The sequence below is a fragment of the Haliaeetus leucocephalus genome, unplaced genomic scaffold (assembly GCF_000737465.1).
Source record: "Haliaeetus leucocephalus isolate CR32 unplaced genomic scaffold, Haliaeetus_leucocephalus-4.0 Scaffold317, whole genome shotgun sequence".
Classification (NCBI taxonomy): domain Eukaryota; kingdom Metazoa; phylum Chordata; class Aves; order Accipitriformes; family Accipitridae; genus Haliaeetus; species Haliaeetus leucocephalus.
Window position 1 is genome coordinate 6335330 of NW_010972753.1, and position 23960 is coordinate 6359289.

Consider the following 23960-nt stretch of genomic DNA (forward strand, 5'->3'; position numbering starts at 1 on the left):
CCCCCCCCCCCCACCAAAACCTTGCCACACAAACCCAAGACAAGCAATTGTTGAACAAGTGCTTCACCTATACAAATATACAGTTCACAAAACTCTGAAGGTCAAAAGAGATGAGATCAATCTGAATTTCAGAGGTCAAATATGCCAGATACTTATTTTTAACTTTTACGTAGTAATACTGAATACTAACGCCAACCACATAAGAACACACAATAGGTGCAATATTAGGAATATTCATTATCTTTCCTCCATTCCTAACACTTAATTCCCAGAAACTGTTTTAAGACAAGTGCTATACTACGTTATAGAAAAAAAAATAATCAAAATGCTGTATATTAAACACAGGAACTTATGCATTTATGCATACAGTGAAAAATATTCATAGAATATGCTAAAGACAAAAAATAGTGCTAGAAGTAGCACATGTAAGCTGGGAAAGGCACGGTAGAGTTCTGCTATGCCATCCAGGATATTTTCTGTGATGATAACCACTCATTACTGAGTAGAATTCAATGCATATTAATATTCTAAGGCTATGTGTTTCTTCTGCACACGAGTTCTCCTTAGAAAAGTCTCTTGAATTCTAGTTTTGGTTTCACAACTGAATCCCTTCCCTTAATAAACATGCAAAAACCCCTTGATTAATAAAATGTTATCATTAGCGACACTGGGAGAATGAATATGCAATTACTATGGAGTCCATAGAGAAGCAACACATCTGAGCTTTATACAGTCTTTCAGCTGTCCTCAGACTACAATTTGTGGAATTCCTCTAGCTTCTGTGGTATCTTTCTGGAAGTTTGCCCCTGTCAGCAATCACCTTTCACTCCTTACAAGCAGAAACATCTAACTTTAATACATCAGTTTATCAATATGAATCTTGAGATTTGTGTTTCTAAAGGACAATTATCCACCTGGAGGCAATCTACTGGTGTTTGTAGTCACAGAGGGGAACCACAGGAATGCAGAATTTACAGAAGCTCGATCAGAAGAGTAAACAAATGTGTTTGCACCATTACCCCATCATATTCAGTTTAATTCACTTAAATGGATCTTATTCTGTCCTGGCCTTGCAGGTTGTGCACGCATTGAGAAAGCAAGCTCTAAGCAAACACCTTCACAGTCATAAGAGATTGAAGTATAACGATACTTCTGATTTTAGTCCCAGGTGCAACAACGCTGGTTTTAAATTTCTTGCCTTTAGGAGGCCACTGTCAATTACAAATAGCCCAGGCACTGGCAGCCATCACATTTCTAAGGCAAATTCCTTCAGGGACAGGGGAAGACATGATTGTTGTCTCTTTTAGAGATCAAGGAAATCTTGGATTGTCATCTGCACAGTGAAAAAGTTCAAAAAAAAGAAGAGTCAAGGACAGCGAATCAGCTAACATTTATTTTGATTTGGATTACATTTGTGTTTAGTTCCATTTAATACGTTTGGGTGTTGCGAGTTGACCCTGGCTAGCAATCAAGCCCCATCCAGAAGCTCGCTCACTCCCCACGGGATAGGGGAGAAAACAGGAGGAACAAGAATGAGAAAACTCATGGGTCAAAACAGAGACGGGGACATAACTCATCAGTTACTGTTGTGGGCAAAACCAGACTCAACTTAGGAGATTTAAGTTAATTTATTGCCAATTAACAAAACCTAAATTTAAATACTGATTCAAGTATTGGGAAATAAAAGATGACATTGAAATACTTAGGGAAAAAACACCTTTCCTACTCCTTTGTCAGACCCAACTTCACTTCCAGGCTCACTTCACCTCAAAGACTTATCCTCACCTCCCCACCTTCCTAGTCTGCACTTCATTCCAGACACCTCTCCTCCCTTGCTATCACCACAGGTTACACTCAGTCCCTTCAGCGAGGCAAAGAGGACCGTGTGATATCAGGGTCAGTGCTTAGTGATTTCTCTCTGCCACTCCTTGTTTCTCTCTTCCTTCTGCTGCTCCTTCCTCCTCACTCTTTTCCTATGCTCCATCCTCCACCGGCTGCAGTCCCTTCAGGGGTGTACCTGCTCTGCCATGGAGCAGCTCCTATTCCTCTGACATTGTTGTCCCCTCCTCTACCCTGTCCCCCTTCTGATATACTTAAGTCATTCCCAAAACTTGTTGCTTAAAGAAAATGCAATTTTCATGCAAACAAACCAGGAACTGTTTCAGTCACTTTCTACACTTTCCTTCACAGAGGCATTCCTTCTAATTAGGACACCTTTCTATACAGCAATAACTTTAAACATCATTATTTTAAAGACACATTTAGAGATGTACCTTGTCTATGCTCACTCCACACACACACACTGGTTGCTGAAAGGTGGCCAATTTGCCTTTTTTTTTTTTTCCCCTCCAGCATTTAGTGTCATTTTCAATCCCACATTTTCCAAAACTGAGTCATTGCTGTTTGCAAAATTTTTAATCTTCTGGCTGCTTTTCAGCAGCTGGGTCCAGGAATATACTCCTCCCACAGTCTGACTACATGTCACAAGATGACACGGATGCATTTACACATGAAATCTGACCATGGAGAACAGAAAGGATCCATGATGATTCCTGGCTGGAATAATTAAGGAAAAGGGCAATAATTTACAGTCTCCAATAGCTTTAATTATCTTGTATTGAGCATGACCAATGCTGTACAACCCTGAAGGAAGGCAGATCACTGACTGCTGGTTTTGCTATTGCAGCTCTAAAGAGAGAGTCATGAATTGTACAGTTGTGCAGAAGTCAGGGAGGCTGTTACAGCAAAACGACACTATAATAATGAGAGATTTCAACTCCTCTCATTTAAATTGTGTATGTATTATAACAGTGATTAATGTAGAAACTTGAATTTTTTTAGACATCATTAGACAGTGATTCCTGGAGAAGCCATACAGCAAATACTCAAGAGCAGAAGCGATTTTTCATCATGTTCAGAGCAGCATGCAGGCTTCACAAAAAAATACCACAAACCACTTTGCATGGCCTTAATATATTCAAATTCAACATGATTGATGATATCCCATTTTCGCCATTGATACAAGTATTCTTGTTCAAGCCACCGTTATATTTAAGTAACTTTTTTAGAAGAGACACTATTGGTTCCAATGCTGAAGCCTTAATCGTGGCAAGGCATTAGAGTAGAAATATTAAGTATTTATAACTTTTTAGAAATTTCTTGACATTTTCCTATTTATTTAAGGTAACTATGTAGTCATAAAGCACATTTCCAAAATGCAAACAAGTACTGTTTTCATGACAGGGGAAAAAAGTCAGAAAACATTTCAGCAGTTACCCTTGCCCATTACCAATGCACACAAGCTTTATTCCCTTGCTGCTCAGTGACTAAGTAGTTTCAGGAGCATCAGTCCATTTGCTCCAAAGTCAATTTATTGCAAGCACTACAACTGATTCACACTATTTTGTCTCTGCTTATCACTCTATCCTTTAAAAATGTGGGCTACTAAAAAAAAAAACCAAAAACCACTTCAGTTTACTCTCTAAGCCCACCCCCCCAACAGTTCACATTCAGATAATTGCTTTGGTTAATGGCTCCCTGTTTCAGGTTGATTTTTTTTATGTAACCACTTCAGCTGTTTGGCAGAGTAATCCATAAAGGTCACATCTCAAAAATATTATCCAGGGGGTTTAATACACATTAGCAATATAAACCTCTTCACTAATTCATAACCTTTCTGACTAACACTCTATATTGTTGCACTAAATAATGTAACTATATTTTATGATAAGCAGGCAATCAGAACTACCAGAAGACAATCTACAGCCTGCAAGATGCTACACAAAAGAAAACAACTCTCCTGACAAATTGCAGCAAACTATAAGGAAACCAGAAAAACTTAAGTTCCAGAAAACCTTCTTTGGAATTAATTCCATGACCACTTTAACAATGAATGTCACTTTCTTGGTTGGATGCCAGCTGAAAGCTGTGACAGAAATTATCCTGTATCCATGTTATTCATAAAATGGTTACTTCCAGTATCTACTGAAAAGCAAATACTTGTTATAATTTTTCTGTCAAGATTCTCTTGTGGCATTCATTTGGGGCTGTTCCTTTCCACCTAGCTTCCAGAAAGTAAATACCATGAAAGCCACTGCTCACTAAGTCATCAGTTTAAAAAACTAATAGTTGAAAATTAAGAAGATTAGAGGAAAACAGAGGAGTATGATCTACTAAAAGCTTTGTTCCTTTATTTTTTAATGTATTTATTCACTTTTTTTTGTAAATGCCCCGTCAGTGACTGCCATTTGCCGTTCAAATGCCTCAGAACTTTCCATAAATCCTATCTGAACTTCAATTTCTATGACTGAAACAAGGTTTTTCAAACTACAGTGTTTCAATGAGCACCACTGAAAATCCTCCAGTAAAATACAGTTTTACAGTAATTTTGGAAACAGCTTTTGCCTTATTTGCAAACCAAATAATCCCCAGAAATACCAGGAAATGAGTAAACCCACCACCTTCTATGAAGATTATGACAATATGGCTTTTTCCTCTTTTAACTGTGAACCTCAAAGCCAGAAAAAATTGGAAAAGAATTGAGAAAAACTAAGCAAGTTTTCTCCTGTAGTCCTGCTCTCTATACACTTACTTTTTAATATACTAAAAATGCAAGAACTGCCTGAGGATAGGTGATTCTTTTTTCTAGATTTCTCTTTCTATATTCAATCATTTCAAGCATTACTATGTGTTCTCTTTGGAATCAGTAGAAAATAATATTCATTGTATAGAAAAGTGAAATTCCTCTTTCAAGGTATTTTTTCTGATTGTATTTCTGTACAGGAAAGCCATTACTGTGCCCAGAAAGTCTTGTCTGCAGGATTAACACAGACATGCAGAGATGCCAAGGAAACTAATTAAAGCTTTAGATACATTGCCTTGTTATGGAAGAACATCAACTGAAGATGAAAATCACTACAGAGGGAATTATAACTGTCATGGCTTAACCCCAGCCAGCAACTAAGCACCATGCAGCACTCCCCCCTGCCCCCAGTGGGATGGAGGAGAGAATCAGAAGGAAAAAGGTAAAACTTGCGGGTTGAGATAAGAACAGTTTAATAGGAAGAAACTAATAATGATAATAATAACAATAATAAAATTACAATAATAATAATAATAAAAGGATTGGAATATACAAAACAAATGATGCACAATGCAATTGTTTGCCACTTGCCGACTGATGCCCAATTAGCTCCTGAGGAGTGATCCCTCCAGACCAACTCCCCCCAGTTTATATACTGGGCATGACATCCCATGGTATGGAATACCCCTTTGGCCAGTTTGGGTCAGCTGCCCTGGCTGTGTCCCCTCCCAACTTCTTGTGCCCCTCCAGCCTTCTTGCTGGCTGGGCATGAGAAGCTGAAAAATCCTTGACCTTAGTCTAAACACTACTTAGCAACAACGGAAAACATCCCTGTGTTACCAACATTCTTCTCATACTGAATCCAAGACATAACACTATACCAGCTACTAGAAAGAAAATTAACTCTATCGCAGCTGAAACCTGGACGATAACTCTTAGGGGTTTTTTTAGAAATTTTTATCTCAAGACAGCCACACTTAAAGGTTGGGATACATCTCACAAAGTTACACTTATGCACATGAACTAGTTTAGACTCTCTCAGAGTCACAGCCAAAACATCCACTTTAGATGACTCAAAAATGTGGGTCTTCTCTGACTATGGAGTCTAAGAAACCAGCTCAGATGTCAAATTCTGGTCTAGAGATTGAAGGTTAATTACATTAATTCTACCCAAAAGATTAATATGAATTTCTTCCTTCCACTTCTTTTCCAGAGACTTCAACTCAAATTTGTTTCTTCCACCACTGGGTGCATAACTGAGTTTCAGATGACCTTCTGATAACAAGTACCAGAATGAGAAAGTCCAGCATTTCCACTTGGGGTACAATGATTTACTAAGATTTCACAGAATAACTCCCCTAATGCACATGAGACTTTTTCTGGCTATCACAATTATCAGCATTTTCGTAACTGGAAAACACAGAGACAGTTTGACTCTAAAGAGAAATTAGTGTATTTCAGCAGAAATTATGACCTTTGTTCACTTGCCAATGAAAGAACAAAAATCTTATTCCTTTCCAGTGGACCTCGCACAGCAAACAAACCAGATTATTAGTATGGCTGCCCCCAGAAATACCCTTCATTGCCGGATGACTGAGTCAAACAATGAATGTTTCTTTACAGAAAATAGAGGCTGTGCAACCTCCCTCTCCACATGGGAAGTAAATGATAACTTGCAAATTGGAACAAAGCCCTCCTTTTCCTCTGCTCCCAATCAAAACACAAGAACTAGCATTTGTCTTTTATACCGAAAGCCTCTGTCTTTTTAACTGCAAAGGCCATGGCTTACGGGTTTTATGAACTTATGGCACATCTTTGGATTTCTTTATTTCACAGAGTAGGCAGGCTGTTGCAGATAGGAGCAACTTCTTCTACAGGACAAGACCTGCTTAAAAACAATAGCTGAATTGAATGATCACTTTTGTCATGCATCCTACACAGAATTTATTTTCCTGACTGACAGAAAGTCTCCAAACTAACTGCCTTATTAAAATTAGAAAAAGTTTCCACAGCAAATGAGCAATTGAAATTGTCAGGTCTAGCACATTATTTCATTACTTTGGAGAGAATTATTTTATTACTTTCAAAAGAGAAAGTTCTGTACATATCCTAACATTAAGTGATGGTTTTATTATTATTATAACACTGCCTAGTCAGACAGTATCGCCCACATTTCACAAAACTCCTATAATTTCTACAGCTTAAAAACTATGGCTCTGAAGTTCAAGCCCAGGGGCCACCACACTTTATGTGATGTTTAACTCTTAAAAAAAGTTTTAAGAGCAAAGGCCACTTTTACTGGGTTATTATTCCAATGAGCAGTCCTTGCAATTGTCACAGTATTCATGCCCTAAGTAAATTTAAGAAATACTTTTTTCCTCAGTCCTTTGGAGAATTTTAAATTCAAGACAACCTTTGCCATATCTTTCTTCAAATAGCAACGTTCTCAGATCCAGCCCATAGAAGAAAAACAGAATAAAGCAAGTAGCATGCAAATACTGAGGTTTCTTTTATTGGATAGAATCTTTCATATTCTGCAGTAAAAAAAATTCTTTGCTAATCTTTCTCTCTCCTTTTGTAGCACATTGAGACAGTCTGTAACTTAGAAAAGAGGAATTAAATTTTCACAGTATTGAAAGGTTTTCAGCTGAAAGGAACTTTTAGAGCTAGAGCACTTCATTACCAGTCACTGAGAGTCACTTTTAAAGAGGCTGATGTCTATTTTCACTACAGATGGTTTTGATGTAATTAAAAAAAATTAAAAATTTAGATATTACTAGTCATATTTTCTTGGTAATAAGTTTTCCCCAGATTCTTCTTGCTCCTGCAGTTATTTTTAGTAATTTTCAGCATTTCTGTCTCTCTCCTTCCCTGGCTATCGTGAAATCTTGTTTCTCACTAAAATATTCTACGGTCTGTCATCAACCCGTTCTTGTCCCCTTACTAAACATTCTTCAGCATTAAAAGTAGCATAACAGAAACTATCAAGAACTCATCAGTGAAACAAGAAATCCCACAACTTAAAATCATAAGCTTAAAAGCAGGATTAAAACAACGATTAGTCCACCATCTTAACTAACTTCTTAAAATTTATTATTTCCTTCAATGTATAAACTTAGAATTTCACAATCATGGAGCTTGGATTCTGCCTTATGCAGTCTAATACATTCCCTACACTCAGGCAGTTAACTTTCACACAGACAAGAAATAAAGTACACAAATGAAGCACCAGAGAAAAATCTGGGATACTGGACAGAAATCACTGATGCCGCCTTACAATTTTATGGGAATTTCTAAAAAAAGGCTTCTGTGTGTATGTCATGTATGCATGTCTAAAATGATATAGCAGGATATTACCACAAGTTTTAATAAAAGCACATACATGCTGCTGCTGCATTAGCAAAATTATGCCTCACTTTTTTTACTTATTATTATTTAAACTGGAGTATCAAAGCCAAAACACTCAGAACTTCAACCACAATCTGGAAAGAACTATCTTTAGGTGGCATTCACCTTTAAGCAAAGTAGTCTATTTCTATACATAAACCAATATTTTGCTCCTCGTACAAGGCTCAGTACACAGGCCAGCTTGACTCAAACTTCTGACCTACTACCAGGTTTTAGGAGGTGGTTAATCTTTCATTTATATTTCCTTGTGTGGCTGAAACTGTGCTCTATTGTATTTCGAGGGTTAGTGGGAATAGTGTGCCTCAAAGGGAGTCTTAAGTCATTAACACTTCTCTCCTGTTTCAAATCTAGAGATTTTAATGAAACATGTCACCAATTAGTGTTATTCATTCCTAGCAAGTAAACATCTTAATCATCCTTCCATTTGTGACGAAATGAAAAATACAGAAGTCTCAAGATACCTGTATGAGTTTTTCTCTTAAGAAATCTCTTTAGCAGCTTTTCAAATCAATATTAACAGACAGGCAGATCCTGGTATCTTTGCAGAGGAATATCCCAAGTTGCTTATGGGTTTTCCAAATACAGCAAATTCTTTCAGTTATCAAAAAAGTGAAAGCAATGAAGATACCCAACAGGGGGTTTTGGTTAATCTTAAGCAAAAGTCCTCTAGATTTTTTTTTTATAGAGTATTAACTTCCAAGTGTCATCTCCCATACTCTAGAATTCTTCATGTGAGCCATTTCTATTTTCAGAAAGCCTTTTATTAATTAACTGTATATTTATACATGTATTACAATGCTGAAGGTACAGATTATGGAATACTATTGTAGGAAACGGGATTCTAAGATCAAAGTAGAATATTTTGATCTGGGCCTATTCTTAGTTGGAAGAAATACTCTTTAGTTACAAGTAGTAGATTAAAACCTGTTCTACCAGATAAATCTCCTTACTTCAAATGAAATCTAAGATCTAATATAGGCTTTTTGATGGCCGAACAGTGCTTTCACATCTTTTTAAATTATCATGTGATAAAATATCCAGTAAAGATATATGCATTGCTATGCACCACTGGAAACTTGTCAGACTATATGTTGAGTGTTTACCTAAATAATCCCCCTTCTTCATGACTTTAAGACTAATATATACTTATTTCATTCTGTCTTGATGCATCAGACAACACAATTCTGTTCTAATTGATCTCTTCTCAGTTGTCTTCCATTAGTGATTATTTTGAGCAACCAAGAACTACGTGCACAATTCCAAAGGGCTTCATTCATTCAATTACAGAGTTAAAAAAAGCATGCTATAAATAAACATCATTAATTTTAGCCTGAAGTATGGATTAGGGGTACAGCAACTCCCAGCAGAAGACACACTATATAAGCAATTAAAACACATGTGAAATTTGCGAAGGAAATAACATAAGAGTGAACCTGGATGAATATTTTAACACAGAGAAATGATTAATTTGGAAAAACAATGTTAAAACACAGCATTAGTAATGATGAACAGAAAATTAAACATAATGTGATATAGTGGCAAAGAAACCTATGTGATTATTTGTCAGAGCAGACTAATTACGATTTGACAGACAGCTCTGAGTATTGTGGTCAATGGCTTGATGTCCGAGTGGAGACCAGGGGCAAGTGGCATTCCTCAGGGGTCAGTATTGGGACCAGTGCTGTTTAATATCTTTATCAGTGACACAGATAGTGGGATCAAGTACACCCTCAGCAAGTTTGCTGACGACACCAAGCTGCGTGGCGCGGTTGACGTGCCGGAGGGAAGGGATGTCATCCAGAGGGACCTGGACAGGCTCAAGAGGTGGGCCCGTGAGAACCTCATGAAGTTCAACAAGGCCAAGTGCAAGGTCCTGCACATGGGTCGCAGCAATCCCAAGCACAAAGACAGGCCGGGCAATGAGTGGATTGACAGCAGCCCTGCGGAGAAGGACTCGGGGGTATTAGTGGATGAAAAACTGAGTATGAGCCAGCAATGTGCGCTCACTGCCCAGAAAGCCAATTGCATCCTGAGCTGCATCAAAAGAAGTATGGCCAGCAGGTCAAGGGAGGTGACTCTCCCCCTCTACTCCACTCTGACAAGACCCCACCTGGAGTACTGTGTTCAGCTCTGGGGCCCCCAACATAAGACAGACATGGACCTGCTCGAGTGGGTCCAGAGGGGGGCCATGAAGATGATTAGAGGGCTGGAGCACCTCTCCTATGAGGACAGGCTGAGAGAGTTGGGGTTGTTTAGCCTGGAGATGAAAAGGCTCCAGGGAGACCTTATAGCAGCCTGCCAGTACTTAACGGGGGCTACAGGAAAGATGGGGAGGGACTCTGTCAGGGAGTGTAGTGATAGGATGAAGGGTAACAGTTATAAACTGAAAGAGGGAAGATTTAGATTAGACATTAGGAAAAAAATCTTTACTGTGAAGGTGGTGAGGCACTGAAACAGGTTGCTCAGAGAAGTTGTGGATGCCCCATCCCTGGCAGTGTTCAAGGCCAGGTTGGATGGGGCTTTGAGCAACCTGGTCTAGTGGAAGGTGCCCCTGCCCATGGCAGGGGGGTTGGAACTAGGTAATCTTTAAGGTCCTTTCCAACCCAAACCATTCTATGATTCTGTGATATATCATACACACGTGCAAGGGTTGACAAAGTATTAAGATAGAGCCTGTAAAAAACCATTATGCCCTAGACGAAACATTTGTTAAGTCCTTTTCCTCCTAATATTGTTACTTCTGTTCATACAATCTACATGATCTCCAAAACTTCTGTGTATCCCTTGAGTCTTAGCTCTCCATAATTTCTAGCAAGCACAAAAAACAGTGGTTGTTCCTGTCTTAACACAGAAGAAAAAATTTAGACCAGGGGAAGAGCCTTCCATATACTGATCCTTACATCTAACAGTTGCTGAAGTACCTACAATAGCAGCTGCAATGCAGTTACTACAGAGCTCTTTATAATTCAAGTTCAGTACTTCAAATGATATTGTAATCTGCAAATCCATTGTGATAGAAAAATCTTATAACTTTTTGTAAAGTTTGTGCCCTGCTCCCAATTAAATCCCAGTTATTTTAAGTTTTCCCACTGATAAGACAGGCCTGTTTTGTCCTTGAGTCTCTTAACACAGTACCCTTCAAGTCATTTATTTCCATGAAAATCTGTAAAAGTTACTGATTGTCGAGCAGTCTCTTGATAATTAAATTGCTCACAGGTCAATGAGGTAGTAATAAATCTATTCATAAATATGGAAGAGAAAGTGGCTTTAGGTGGAGGCGAGTGAATTTACTACTTTTGCTGACTATTTCTATTTGCTTGAGCCTGCAAAGAAAAAGCAGGACTTTCATCTTATCAGTAGGAAAATAAGAAATGTAGTTTAATTTCGGGGGCAAATATTTTTCAAAAGGAACTGCAAAGTAAAATATTACAACAGGAATATAGATCAAGCTAGCAACCACTTGAACAACCTATTTGGATTACAAATTCATTCAGATAAAAGTTTACCTATAGCAGTACATAATAATAAAATATACAATTTATTGGGTATTTTTTAAAGTTATTTCCACAGCTTTTCTCTTGCTCTGTGTTTCAAAGCTGTGCTATGAACTAAAGACAAAGTACATGATATGGCATGATGACATATCCAGCACTTAGAGCTGCAATTTGTAATGACAAACAGTAAAGCAACAGTTAAAAGTGTTGTGTTTTTACTGTTGTACTTCAATGCTGTAACAATGCTAATGCAAGCCCACCTCTGCTATATGTAGTTCCCATAGAAGGAATGCTTAGAGATAAGCAGAATTCACATTCCCAAACATGAACAAGACTTGAAGAGACTAATCCAACACATTTTTCCTGTATTTTTTTTTAAAGGAGAATTTTAAGACTCCAATAAAAACAGCAGGGAGAGGGGACATGATTAGGAGTTCTTAATTCCTTTTAAGGGATTTATCATCTTCTTGTTTTGAACAGTACTGCTAAGAGCTAACTACTACTCACTGACTAGCTTGATACAGGACATAATTTTACAAGTCAGTGTCTGAACCAAAACCATCCACTAATCATACATTCCACAGAAACACTAAAAATGCACAGCTGCAGAATAACTCAGAGCAGGTAACAATGCTCAGAAAACACAAATTAGATACAATGGCTTTGATAGTTTATATGAGTATATATGTACACTGCATTTTATATCGTTACTTTCAAAGTAGAAATAAAAGCAACCCAGAAATTAGATATCTTTTATATATATATAAAACTGATGACTTAACGCAAATTTTTCTGACCCTCAGAAACAGAATTTTTGTTTTGCATTACCTAGGTCATATACACAGGTTCAAATACTGACAGCATACTGAATATTCCGACCAGCAAATATACACAGTTCTCAAACAATCTTCTGTTGTCACTAAAGATATGGCTAAAATAATTAACATATCCATCAATCTTGTGACTTGATAAATCATGAAATTGGCAATAGGAGTGAAGACCCCTGCCGATCTGCATTTGTTTTCCTAAATCGCTGTGTAACAGACTCCAGACACTATGACAGTTTCCCAACTGAAAATTTAGTGCTAGTACCAAGTTGGTGGCATTAGCTTAAAAGGCAGTTCCAGACCTATATCTGTTCAAATATTTATGGGCAAAGCCCAGTAACAACATCTTGTAGCAATTTACTTATTACTGTGAATCCTGTAGACTTTCCTCTAATGTAACCAAAAGTATTCCAGGATTTGAGAACTAAAAGGAGACTGAAGAAAACTATACTTTTTATTTTATTTTTCTAACCATTATAAGGTTTTTGTGCAACTGAAATAATGATTTCTAAGCTTGATCCAGTATTTTTCTTGACTATTCTCAGCAGCATAGTATCACATATAACTCTTGTGATTTGTCCCCCTCTGCCTTTAAAAAAAAAAAAAATCCCCCACACTAACACTGTACTAGGTAAAAAAAAAACATTTCTAAACTTTAGGGCATGATAGAAAACAAATATCTTCTCATACTCCCTTGACATGAGCCATATCAGCAAGGGCAATAAAATGAACTGAAAAACAGTATTACCACTGTATACCACTACTGAGGAGTACAGACAGGGTTAACAACTTCACGAACTACAATGCTGACAGGTTTTTTCCCCCTCTCTTCTCTGTGCTACAGGTATGGTAGAACCCATTACTGTTGAGATACAGAAGTATGCAAAGTCAAGATCAAACAAAAAGTTGTCAAATGGAGAACTGTCTGAGTCTCATTATCACTTAATAATGGTGCCAAAAACTCGTGTCATCAGTGCAAATTAAGGAAAAATATGGAAAATGTGACTGGGATGGATTAAACGAGGTTTTTATCAGGCTACACAGTAAAGTATAAGAAACTGGATAATTACTTCACCTAAGAAGGATAGCAGAAATGCCATTATATAACTTCACAGTCTATTTATTATTGGGCTAGCACAAACAAGCACAAGACCCAGAAAAACGACAGCAGGGACAAGTTCATTAAACTAAGAATCAGATGTTTATTGCTAGAAGGAAGCACACAAACACTTCATCTCCTGCTGCTGCTGTCACCACACTCACAGTCAGTTGCAAGGGGAAAGAGGACACAGCTCAGATGTATTCCCAGATTCAGTTTTGAGAGCACATTCCCTATGGTTCCTCAAAAGATCCTTCTGCTTCTATATGGCATGTGTATTTTATCCCAAAGTAAAAAGTAAAAGTCAGTATCCAGCCAATAACGTGTAACTACTTCATGTTGCTGACCATAACACATTTGTTGCCGCTTGCTTGGTGAGATTTAAAGAGATGCTCATGAAAAAGTGGATGCACAACAAGGAACATGGTAGCTTTTAGTATATTTTCTGAAGTTTGTATGTGAAGAATGGAATCATGTTTCTCTACAACTGTAACACATAAAATGATCACGAAGAATCAGTTAACTACAAAAAGATGGAACTGCAGGTACTGGTGATTAGATGTTATTAAAAGATACAGACTAGTCTTAACAGCTTGATCAATTGTTCAAGCTTTCATATATACAAGTTATAATTACTAACATCATCATCATTTCCTTGATTCGCTTAATTTTAAGTCTTTTGCTGAAATTAGCTAAAGTGAATCCATACGTACAAAGACAGCAAATTATCTCCATCACTACTCATTCCCTGTACATAACAGTAGTTTAGAATAACGAGTGAGGAATGTAGGGAGCTGAAGACTAAGTTTATAATTTTTAAAAGAAAAATGTTCAGAGGGTTATATTATTTATGTCTAAAATACTCTAAATTCAAGAGAGCAGAGATTAACCACCTGAATTATTTACATTGAAAATAATCAACCAAAATCTTTTCAGAAGTCAGCAACTCAAATTTATATCCAGAATACCATGATAGTCATCACAAAGGTGTGAAAATGAACAGTTGAACATTTTCCTTAGTTGTACCAAGAGTAATGGTCTTCAAAAAAAAAAAGAGAGAAAGAAAATAAAATAACGTTAAAAAAATACACATTACTGTAGCAGAAGTTTTCCATATGCTAGCTTTGCCATTCAAATCTGAACAAAAATCACTATTAAAATTACCTGGGTTTGGCAATGTTCATCTTGTGATATTTTTACTTGAATGAGACATGACTGGAAGCCCACAAATATTAATTTTTGAACAAGCAAAAGAAAATATGTTTTTCCTTCAAAGGATCAGAGAGCATTATCAAGATTTAAAACATCTTAGCTGCATAATCATAAATGTCTTACAACGAAAGGTCACTGTGAGTTATGTAGGCATACTTTGGCCTAAAAAGTTTGATTTGCAAACACATTTTTCCTTTTGAATCCTGCCCACTAACCTCTAGGTCTTTATTAACTTTCTTCTAAATAACACTTTCGACCATCCATCAATTTCCCCCACACCTTCCTATTTTTTGCCTTGTTATCTTTCATACACTACAGTAGCGAACAGCAGATAGACATATAAGCCTGAGTACATGTCACTCACTGGCAAGATTCAATCAAAGAGATCACAGAATATCTCAAGTTGGAAGGGACCTATGAGGATCATCAAGTCCAACTCCCTGCTCCTTGCAGGACTACCTGAAACAAAACCATATGACTAAAAGTGTCCTCGAGACGCTCCTTGAACTCTGACAGCTTGGTGCTGTGACCACTTCCCCGGGGAGCCTGTTCCAGTGACTGATCACCCCTCTCCATGAAGAACCTTTTCCTCATGTCCAATCTGAACTTCCCCTGATGGAGCTTCATTCCCTTTCCTCGTGTCCTATCGCTAGTCACCAGAGAGAGGAGATCAGCACCTCCGCCTCCGCTTCCCCCCTTGAGGAAGCTGTAGACTGCGTTGAGGTCACCTCTCAGCCTTCTCTTCTCCAAGCTGAACAAAGTGACCTCAGCCACACCTGTCAGTCTTGCCCTTGAGGCCCTTCACCATCTTGGTCGCCCTCCTCTGGACACAGTCTAATAATTTGATGTCTGTCTTATACTGCAGTGCCCAAAAATGCACATGATCACCTCCCTCGACCAGTTAGCGATGCTGTGCCTGATGCACCCCAGGACACAGTTGGCCCTTTTGGCTGCCAAGGCACACTGTTGTCTCATGTTCAGCTTGCCAGCAACCCAAAACCTAGACTCGTTCCCCAATTTGTATGTCTAACCAGGATTACCCTGTCCCAGGTGCAGAATCTGGCACTTGCTCTTGTTAAATTTCATACAGCTGGTGATTGCCCACCTCTCTAGTCTATCCAGATCTCTCTGTAAGGCCTCTCTACCCTCAAGGGAGTCCACAGCTACTCCTAATTTAGAATCATTAACAATGTACATTCAACTCCTGCATGCAGAATAGAGCTGAATCTTGCATGCTTTTTCATGCAGGAAACCTGTCCCTTATGTTTTTCTACACACTTTTTCAACATCAGGGGAAAAAAAACCCAACAACAAAACAAAGAACCAACAGCTACCATATATTTAACATTTTTGCTGTGGAATGGGGTCAGCTTTCTCACCTCTTCTTTCTGAACAGGAAAGGGAAAAGGCTGGAATAAAGCTCCTACCATATATCTTATTCTTGCAGACAATTTTGTTTGCTTTTTCCCCCCAGCATTATGAGCATTTTGATTGCAGAACAGCTCTGCAGAGTTTATTCTATGCTGCATATGTAGCCTATTTTGGGAATTTATATCAAAACACAGTATTTTCAGATAACACCTGATTAATCACAATCTTTCCTTAGCTAATTTTGTTTAGAGGAAAGCTATAAGCAGAAAGACATACATCTTGCTATTTTTAAGAGGAAGTTAGTAAGGTTACATACTCTGTGAAAACATTAACCAGCTTCACAGATAAGATAGAAAGTCAATGTATCAAAACAGGAAGGAGGCAATTTTGTCAAACTACTTTAGGACCTGTGTATAAAATAAGAATTTCTTAAGAAGATGAAAGGACACAGAAGCAGCCTTTTACAGGAGATGCCTAGTGCTTTCTTCTGTGTTTTAAGATGCATGCATCATCGGTATAAATACAATTGGCTAAGGTAGGTTTTGTTAAGTTCACTTGCTTAAAAATTAAGCAAAGTGCCTGCTTTAAGATATACTACTGATGTAAAAAAAGCATTCCTAGTAGTCAATATGAGGAAATAACAAGAACCATCATCTCTGCATGAATAAAAATACAAGAGTTTTAACTTGTACAACACAGCTTTTACAGGAAATACTTAAACATAGTCCATATGTTAACCACTTTGGTGATTGAAATGGACATCAAATTCTGAAACAATGTTTTAAAAGCTGCTCATGGGACAGACTTGAAATATCAGCAAACTCACAAACAAACAAACTTCATATATGACCTAGAAAACCAATGTCTGGCTGAATAAAAATATTTAATTTTCAAAATGTAATTGCTAAGACAGACTTCCTAGTCATCTGTTTCAAGACGTATCGATCATCAATACCTTCAGAACACAAACAAAAAACCCCAAACCCTTTCTTTTTTGACTATCCCATATAGTTGCAGAAGAATAGGGCTTTATTTAATAGTGACTTCCTTTTGACATAATATTTTCAAAATATCGAGACAGCAAACATTTAATTAACAAAAACAAATTCTGAAGTGTTCACAAATTTCACATGTGCTGTTTTGACAAACATTAAGTTACATTAAAATAACATTTCACCACTGAATGCATACTCCCTTTTTGTCCTAATATAGTAGCACTTTGCAGTTTTTATTAAGTTAGCAGCCAGAGAATAGACTGTTGTTACACGATATACTGTTAAGAGATATTTGAGTAACTAATTAGGAGAGGGGATAAATATACAAAGTAAAATTACAGAAGTAGTATGCTGGAACCTTCAAACAAGATTCTTCACTCACGTACCAGTAATTCTACTTTTCAGTCTAGGAACAGATTATCATGAATGAAACTGTTACAGCTTCACAGATTCATACATTTTCAAATAGGTACAGAATTTAGTTTTCTTTCGGAAAAGTTTGCAGTTTTTTATTTCTAGAGGAAAAAAAATAGGTGGCAAGCACCATGATTTACAACACTGAATAGCAAATAATAACAGCAGACATTTGGAAAACCACCAATGTTTAAGAGTTTCTCAGTTGTTGGCTAAACAACTGCAAGTATCTTTGCCAAAACCAGAAAAAAATGTCTAATCAAAAGTGACTTTTGCATACAGAAAATAACTTATTCACTAATCTATTTTAAGAAGAAAGTTGAACCAATTATAGCAAAGACTGTGACTATATCTATTCAGTTGTGCAACCCAGTTTTCAATTCGAATCTCATTCACAGCTTACAAGCTGAACCTCGTGCTTTAGCATGTAGAAAGCCTGTTCCTCTTCCAGTGGCACACACAAATTCAGTTCTAGAGATGAAAGATAGTATACTAGCAAGCAGTGCTGTACTGGTTTTACTGTGCATTTCTTCCACAAATTCCACTACAGACACCCCATACATTGCTTGTACAAGGGGAACTATTTGACTATTTTAAACCACCTCCTCTAACAGTTTTTCAGTCTACAAAGCAGTAAGGTCACAGAGAGAGAGCTTTATGATGTTCAACTACAGCATAAGCAGACAGTTTTTGCATACTTTTCCCCTAGGGAAATATACAGGATACAAGGTTATTAGTTCAATCTTGAGACATACCCTATTATATTTAAACATTAAGAGACCTGACGTTAAGTTTTAGACTCATTTATGGTTTGTTACTTCTGGTTCTTCCCAGAAACTCACCACCAGGTAAGCCACTGAGAACAAACATATAGAAAACTGCATTTCTTACTGGCTTAACAGGAAATTGCATGAAAATATAGCATATGGATCATGGTGTGGAAAAAGACAGCGTGTATATATACAAAGGCATATATAAAAAGGACAGCTGTTCAACATTGCCTTGTAGTAAAGAATGCTTTAGAAACGTTCTCTAAGGGTAAATTACTTAGGCTGTCAGCAATGCAGAAAGTAGGGCAGAGAATATGCAGAAATGGACAAAACCACAAAGATCATGTGAAAAACAAGGAATCCTTCAAACATGACTGCATAAGGAAGTACAAAAGATAGAGCTAAAGTAAAATGGGCAAGTCTATTACATATAAGACTAAATGACAGTGATATGAGTCATGCCATCCTGATAAAATTTCAATATACAGAAGATATATGTCATATTTTAAAGATACAAGTATCTAGAGTTCAAAAGTTAAAAGGTAACTTGAACTCATGGTCTTTCCAGAAGATATAAAGGCTGGAGATGCTCTAAATCTTTGAAACAGAAATCAATTACTTATTGAGATATCTTTAATTCAGTGCATGCACATTAAAGCTCTGGCCCCAAAGCTGAAAAAGAATTGCTTTAGAGCACATACATACAGACAGTTCTTATGCTACTTCAATAGAGCACAAAGGTGACATTAAAACATAAATAAAGGATCTTGCTTCAGTTTATGATTTATCTTGTAAAATGTTAAATTCTTGTGCAAAAAAGTCAAATTAATTTATAATCAAATGCACAGAAAAACTGATTTTCCATTTAGACAAAAGAACACAATTTCTACTAACCTTCAGGATCAAGGAGTTTCTCTATGCCCAGGTGTTGCCTGGCTATGTTGAATGCATGGTCTAATCGTTGTACAGGTGACTGCTGAGAAGCAACAGCATTCCAATCAAACAGGTCTGGTCTAAAGCAAAAATAAAAGTAACAGTAAGTTTCTTCTTTTTCAGCATTAGATTTAATTACATATTTCTACAGCTATCCATCAGCATCAGCTACTACTATTTTATTTTTTTATGAAAGAGCTTGTTCAGTCAGAGCTGGAACTAATGAAGCTTGGTTTCTAATGGGTGTTCCATGTCCATCACCATCACATTAACCACATTTCTCATTCTCCACTAAGTCTCAACAGCCTATAACCTCACTCCCCCAAACTGCCCGTTTTAACCTGTAACACTCTGCTCCTGTCACTGCCCAAAACGCCCACAGCAGGCTTGCTCCCCTCTTCCACTCCCGAAGAGGGCCTGGGTGAGAAGAATCACGCGCTGTGGTCGTGCACACTGGGACTGGCTCCTGGCAGGCCAAGCAGGACAGAAAATTGCTGAGGTCAATTTGCAGCCTTCCTCCTCTCTCCAGCCACCAGTTTCTTACTTCACTTACTATTTCTAAGAATGCAATTGCTTCTAAGATTACCAGCTCACTGCTATATCCGATTGAAACCGGTCAACAGGTTCAAAAATTCATGACCTGGGAACATAGGCAGCATAGCTGCACGTGCCACTTTCCTTACCAAAACCTTTAGAAAAACACACTTTTCAGAAGAGTATAAAACTGTAGTCTGATCATAGGTTTTAGCTGATAGGAGCAAAAGCACTACAGCACAATTTAAATGCTCTCGCAGGAAAAGACAGAATGACCAAAAATTAATTATAGCTCCGATACACAATCTGAGCCCTTGTATTATCAGTTGCACTATTTGCAATATAAATAATGTTAATACACTGTAATCTTTGACATTTCATCTGAGAGTTATCCATTAGGAGATCAGAATTTGTTATCAGGCACTCGGGAAAAAAGTTTAATCAGGTATTCTGTAATTAACATGCGTATAATATGAAGAAAAACAACCACACTATTTGTGACTTTGATACAACATTCTAAATCAGAAAACGTTTAAACATAATTTTACTTAGAGATAAATCAAGTATGTTATTTATACAAATTAAAGTGTTGCAATTAGTTATGACAGATTTACTTACATTTTTATTAATTTCAAAAGTACATTTTAAACAGTCTCCCATAGTCATAATAGAGGGCAAAAATGTTCACTACATCTTACTGAAATAACACCAAGAGAGCAAAGGAAAAATGCCATTTATTTAGTAGTAATTTCCCAGTTATGCATCTTTGCTGTCCAACTTTTTTCTGAGAGGGTAGTGATTTCCATAGGAACCATTAAGTTATTCTAAGGTATTTTGCTTCTCTATGCAGAGGTTCTTAAGAACAGAGGTTTCTCCTTCCCACATGCAGAACAACTTCAAAAAATTAAATTCACCTGGGAGCAGGATGGGGAAGGGAGAGGAAACTTAGGTGATAATCTCTGTTTAGAGTAGTCAGGGATGCATTAAGTCTGCGATCTCATAGACAAGAACAATAACAAGCAAGAACAATAACATTTAGAATTATTCATTGAGGAATAACACAATATTGTCTCTTTCCTCTTGAAAAACCTCAGTCATCATTAATAATATCTTAGATGTTCAATTTCATCCAACTTCTCAATTGCATAATCCAGGCTCTCCCTATTCCAACAGCAATTTAACTTTCCAGATTTTCCCTTTGTTGAAAGAATACTTGACTATACACTTTTCAGTAGCACCATCAGTAGACTAAGAGTGCCATAATGTCAGCTTGAAGCATCAGCTTCTTAGTGCTATGTGTCTAGATGTTTTGCTGGGTATATTTATGCAGCAATACTGCCAAGCATGATTGCAGGGGGTATTACAGCCTAGAAGATTAAGAATTGTGATATATGGCAAATAGCTTTTAAAAAATCCCTGAAACAACACTGAAACAGAATTTCAAGTAACAATTATTATTAGCTTTCTAAGGAGTTTTAAACACAGGTGTGAGCAGGTATGAAATAGTAGAGAAGAGAAAGAAAACAGAATACTGATTCTCTGCCTATTGTTCAAATTGTACAACGGGAGAGGAAGTTTGCTCTCCCATCCGCAGCTTAGTTCATGTCTGACAGGGAGTAAAGCCAAGGAGACATAACTCGCAGTCTTTACTCCTCTCACTGAGCACATATAAGCATATGCATGTTTAAAGAAGTTAGAATTAACTAGAATATGTTGAATTCCATCTAGCTGCTCACCGATCAGCTAAAACAGCACTGATCTTGTATTAGTTTATGACAAGACCATGGAGAGCCAAAATTGAAAGGATTAAAGGCTTCAGTGGAGAAGTTTTGTATTGTAAAACCAAAATTTATGTCGAACACAAGGTAAATTCTGTACCTGCAGTTAGTTCTTATAACTAGCAACACAAAAAAAAAAAAGGGGAAAACAAACCTGAATTTTTTTAGACTATAGTTGCAAGAAAAATAGTTGGTCATAAAGTACAAGGATTTACCACCCCATCCCCTTACATATTTTATGGTGGAAATAGATCAGCTGGGGTAAGAAAATTGAATCTGGAGTATACTAACACCAAACAAATCCAGACATATTTAAGTCACGCATAAGAGAAACCACAGTTACTACAAAAAGCAACAGGTTCCCATCTGATTTAAAGCAAGCAACAAAACAAAACTCAGAAGCGACAGACAACTGTGTCCAGTAACTCCATCCCACCACAGTGCTCTGTTCCTAGCCGCAGCCCCTATCAGCAATACAGCTTCAAAACACATCTTCAAAGTTTACTCTTATTTTTCCCCAGATACCATCTGCTAAATCTTTGTCAAAAACAGAAAGCTAATTTTCATGAGTACAGATATAGATATTAAGACCAAATAACCCCCAGAAGAGTTTATAAGCAGTGAAGAAAAACTAAACAGCATTTCTGGGGGTTGGTTTCTTTACTTACTAAAGAACATGTTTATTCATTCCAGTAAGTTTTTTTTCCACATGAACCTGAAGTGACATAATCTAAGATGCATATGGCATTGAATCCTGAAAAGGTAATGAATTTTGCAGAGGTGTCGATTCAAGAAAAGTAAGAGAAACAAAACATACACTCCAGAGGGAGAGTTCTGAAGGAAGGAAATAAAACATTTTGAAGATACTTTAACACCACAGGTTGTATTGCTTTAATTTCTTCAGAATCTCTGAAGTGACTCATTTCTAAAGTATCACAAGCCTTTAAAACAGCAACGTTTATAACTTACATAACCTTCGGTAAAAAATAATTACACAAAGGTAATTATGAACATCACAAAGAAACACCAGGCATGTTTTATTAGGTCATTTTCTTAAGCTGTATTAACATCTAGCTAAGATTATAACACAATTAGAACTGGTCTATCATAAAATAATTTAGCAAAAGAGCAACTTACAGATCTAATTCACAAAAATTTTCCATCAGCATATGTAGAAAGAAGCCATACTTAGACCATAAAAGTTTCTATCTCCTTTTCAAGAGAAAAGTTGTGGTTTTCTTGTTGTTCTAGCTTTACTTACACGAGAAAATCTTACATATACCTCCAGTATATATACTTACATATACCTCACAGTTAAAACAAACCAGGAGCCAGTAACTAGCGTATAACTTAGTGACTTGCTACAATAAAAGTATTTTCATACCTCTTCATACTATAGATTTACTTCTACATTCTTTAACTTACTGAAGAAAAACTTTTGCTTCTTCTATCCAGGACCTCTTTTGAACGCCATTTTCCTTCTCATCTCCCCACTCTGCCACCCTGAAGCAGAAACAGCTGCAATAAAGTGCTCATTTCTAAGGCAGTCACCTGGCCTAAGTTCAAGCATTTTAAAGAAGCAAGGATGAAGCTAATGAATGCCACTTGTTCCCACTTCAAAATCCTGATTAAAGGGTGGGGGGGGGGGCGGGGGACGACGACGACCTCAACATATTTAGAAGAAAGAGGAAAAGCTCTCTCTGATATCCATCTGGAGAAAAAAGATTACAAGAAGTAAACAGGGAAAGCTGTCTGTGGCCTGAAGTGGGGAGAGTTTCAACTGTAGCAGGACTGACCTATCTTCCTTAGCAAAATATTTTAGTTTCTGTATATTCCTAGGGTGATGGTACCACTCCACAGCTGCTGCCTTGTTTATTCGGTTCAATGGAGAAAATACCTTTCAAGGAACCATATCCCAAGCTTATATTCTGAAAATTCACACCCTAGGCCCACTGACGTGCCCTTGTAGCTTTGCCAAGTAACCTGTGCTCCACTGCTCATCACAATCGGTTTTAAAAGCAATTGCTAAGGAGCCTAAACGTCCATAGAGAGACGGTGATTATACAAATGGGAATATCTATTTGTTTTAGGTTTGTGTCACAAGGTTTTGGTAGCAGGGGAGGGGCCGCAGGGCCAGCTCCTGAGAGAAGCTGCTAGAAGCTTCCCCGGCTCCAAATTGGACCCACCTCTGGCCCAGGCCAAGCCCATCAGCGACAGTGGTAACACCTGTGGAGAGCAGATTTAAGAGGGGACACCTGCAGGGAGTAGGGGGATTGAAATGTGAGAGGAACCCCTGTGCAGATTTGGAAGTCAGTGAAGAAGCAGGGAGAGGAGGAGCGGGGAGGAGGTTGATGCCCCCACAGCCCGCAGTGAGATGGCGGGCTGCCCCCCCAGCCCATAGAGGGGAGTGGGGGAGCAGATGCCCACCTGCAGCCCAGGGGAGAGAGGACCCCACACCGGAGCAGGGGGATGCCCCCCAAGATGGCCGCCGCTCCATGGGAAAGCCTGTGCTGGAGCAGCTGGTGCCTGAAGGACTGCAGCCT

General features: G+C 37.7%; 1 protein-coding gene across 1 annotated transcript in view; it reads right to left on the bottom strand.

Annotated features, from left to right (window-relative positions):
- Positions 1 to 23960, bottom strand: part of DMD (dystrophin) — a 1006632-nt gene that overhangs the window by 872292 nt on the left and 110380 nt on the right. The window contains exon 6 of the mRNA XM_010571327.1: positions 19067 to 19185. Coding sequence (XP_010569629.1) covers positions 19067 to 19185 — 119 coding nt within the window. The remainder of the gene's footprint in view (positions 1 to 19066; positions 19186 to 23960) is intronic.